The sequence below is a fragment of the Gregarina niphandrodes genome (genome assembly GCF_000223845.1).
Source record: "Gregarina niphandrodes unplaced genomic scaffold scaffold00004, whole genome shotgun sequence".
In the NCBI taxonomy this organism is placed as follows: domain Eukaryota; phylum Apicomplexa; class Conoidasida; order Eugregarinorida; family Gregarinidae; genus Gregarina; species Gregarina niphandrodes.
In genome coordinates this window covers 150030-152920 of record NW_011645775.1, presented here as the reverse complement: position 1 = coordinate 152920, position 2891 = coordinate 150030, and the positions used below count along the sequence as shown (strand labels likewise).

Sequence of the window (2891 nt, the reverse complement as noted above, 5' to 3'; positions counted from 1 at the left end):
TCGATTCGGATGAGTGGGGGTAGTTGACTCGGATGAGGTCGCAGTCGTATCAGGCCGTGCGGTGGTGGTGGTTTTGACTATACAGTTGATGTCGTCGACAGCTCTAACGATTCCGTCCGAAACGTTTTGGGCAGACGAGTTTGTGAGCTGTACGGAGTAGTCACCTTGGCTGGGGTCCCACTTGTTAGAGCGGAAGAAATTATCCCACCACTGGCAAACCGTGCCCGATGTGCACAACACCACCGTATGGATATTGTTCTCCTGGAGTCCGTCCAGTATGGTGTGGGGCTTGAAGTATTGGTACTGTGTGTCGCACGGGGTGTCCGCGGTATCCGTCCATACGTTGTTTCCTTCCAGAGCAGGGTTGGTGGGGTGGACGTCGATGGTGGTCTGGGAGTCGTCGGAGTCGTCCGGATCTTTTGTTTCGTGGTATTTCCCGTAGTCGTCCGTCACAATGATGAGGATCTTGAGCTCATCCGCCGTGTAGGGTACAAATTGCCTATTCACGAGCTCTGGGAGGATGGACAGAGAGTCCTCCGGTCCATCGTCCCCCTCACTCGGCTTTTGAGGCCGGTCCCAAGCATCCGAAATGTCACTCAGCTTAGGATCCCACCAGCCATCACCGAATTCATGTGGTATGGCATAAATTGACGTGCACTGGTCTAGGCGGTCCATAAAGGTGCTGAAGCCATAATCGAAATCCTTAATATTGTTTCTCAGCACGTCCGCCCACTGCAAATACACTTCACGGTTTGCTCCAATGTCCGCAAACCCTGACTCTCTCCACCCCTGATGGACCCACAATCTCACAGGCACTCCCAAACACTCATACTCGTACCCAGCCGCAAGAGCCAATATCGTCGCCAACCTAAAATTCATCACTGAAGCAAGTAACACATTATTTCTGCATGCACACACATCGTATCGTGTTCCTTCATAAACGTACCAGCCAGAGGTACCACTCCCGTCCGGAAGGTGTATACACGGACAAGACTCCGTAAAGACGGGGCAGTGGTTGTCGTGGGTCTAGCAGAGTCCGGGTATCAGAGTCCCCTTTGATACAAATATAGGAACCGTGTGAATTAGGACGGTAGGGATGTACAAGACGTGTGTATGAGACTTGTGCAGCACGTTCACGGATGGCATAGTGTAGTGGTCTGCATGAACCGAACCGCTCAGGCACAGCATGTAGAAAAAGAGATCTACGCAAATTGGTGTTCGTCAACACCGACCACTGCCTCTCGTTGGACGTCCTGGCCATCGCCTCCAGTCCCCTCTTCCTCCTCAACCTCCAAAGCTTCAGGCTCGCCCCGCATCTGTCGGAATGCCCCAACGCCACCTAGCAGGAGCGCCAGGGCGCCAGCCGAGGCGCTGCCGATCACCACTGCCTTATTATTTTTGCCGGGAGCTGTAGTGGCTGTGGTGGCTGAAGTGACTGTGGTGGCTGTAGTGACTGTGGTGGCTGTAGTGACTGTGGTGGCTGTAGTGACTGTGGTGGCTGTAGTGACTGTGGTGGCTGTAGTGACTGTGGTGGTTGTATCGGGGAGGCTCGTCGTGGAAATGACGCCGTTCATTATGCAATTGATATGGTCCACGGCTGCTACGATTCCGTTGGAAATATCTCGGGCCGTGGGATCAACCAGACTAGCTAGGAAACGGGCTTGGTCTGCACTCCACCCATTTTCCTCAAAGAACGCTTCCCACCACCCGCAAGCCTCGTTCGCCGTGCATAGCACTACCATGTGGAGGAGATGCTCTTTCAGCGCGGGCAAAAATTCAGACGGTATCAGATATTGAGTATCGACGTCGCAAACGTCGTCCTTCCATATGTCGGCGACTGTGTTGGGTCCCTCCAGAGCAGAGTTAGTGGGATGGTCAGACTCCATTCCGTGATATTTTCCGTAGTCGTCTGTCACAATGATGATGATCGTCTGCTCATTCGTGACATAAGGCTCAATATGATGTTTATAGATACCCGGAATAGCGGTCAAAGAATCCTCGGGTCCATCGTCATCCGCATTGGGTGTCTGTGATCTCTTCATGCCTTCAACAACCGGTGCCTTGTTTTCCGCAGGAAGCAACGACATGTCACCGAGTATATCGGTGCAACCTTCACCGCGATCCATGAAGGTTGAAAAGCCATAATGGAAGTCTTCAATGTGTTCGCTCAACGTGCTCACCCATTGCAAATATACGTCAGGGTTGGCTGGTATATCGCTGTATGAAGATTCCCGCCATCCTTGGTGAACCCACAACCTCACAGGTATACCAAGACATGGGTGATCATTAACTGCCACAGCAGTCCCTAGCACGAATACCAGTACCCGCAGGGTCATTGCGTGCACCACACATTTTACTAATGAGAGACACCGCTTTTCTCCTAGTCACCCCAAACCTGAGATTATGGCAAAGCTCCGCTGTATCCTCAACCCCAACGGCCGGAGATCCGCCGCCCAGCTGTCGGTATGCAACAGCGCCAGCCAACAATAGCGCTAGGGCGCTAGCGGAGGCGCTGCCGACCACCACTGCTGTATGGTTCCCGGGAGGGGACACTGAGTCCCGGGAGGGGACTCACTGTCTGTCGTGGCATTGGTATCTCTCGTGACTTGGGTTGTGGTTGCTGTTCGCTTGGTAGTGGTTTTCGACTCCGTGAGAGTGGGGATGGTCGACTCCGAAGAGGTGCCGGTCGTACCAGGCAGGTCCTGCGGTAGTCGTTGTCTTGAGTAGGCAGTTGAGGTGGTTGATCGCATTGGCAATCCAATACTTCGGCAACACCACCTTGTGACCCACAGCCTCACAGGCACTCCCAGACACTCATACCCAACCGCAAGAGTCAATATCGTCGCCACACGAACCAACCTCAAACTGGGGCGCAAACACATTCCCTGCAT

The 2891-nt window shown here is 53.4% G+C and overlaps 2 protein-coding genes across 2 annotated transcripts; both read right to left on the bottom strand.

The window, feature by feature from the left end:
• Positions 1 to 83: 83 nt before the first annotated feature.
• On the bottom strand, positions 84 to 879 carry GNI_028650 (hypothetical protein; the record flags this gene model as incomplete). Its single annotated transcript, XM_011130814.1, has 1 exon — positions 84 to 879. A coding segment is annotated over one exon (796 nt), but the record flags the coding sequence as incomplete, so codon positions are not given.
• Positions 880 to 1202: 323 nt separating this feature from the next.
• On the bottom strand, positions 1203 to 2126 carry GNI_028640 (hypothetical protein; the record flags this gene model as incomplete). The annotated part of the gene is made up of 1 exon (XM_011130813.1): positions 1203 to 2126. The coding sequence occupies one exon, from the start codon at positions 2124 to 2126 to the stop codon at positions 1203 to 1205; it is 924 nt and encodes a 307-aa protein (XP_011129115.1).
• Positions 2127 to 2891: the final 765 nt, after the last annotated feature.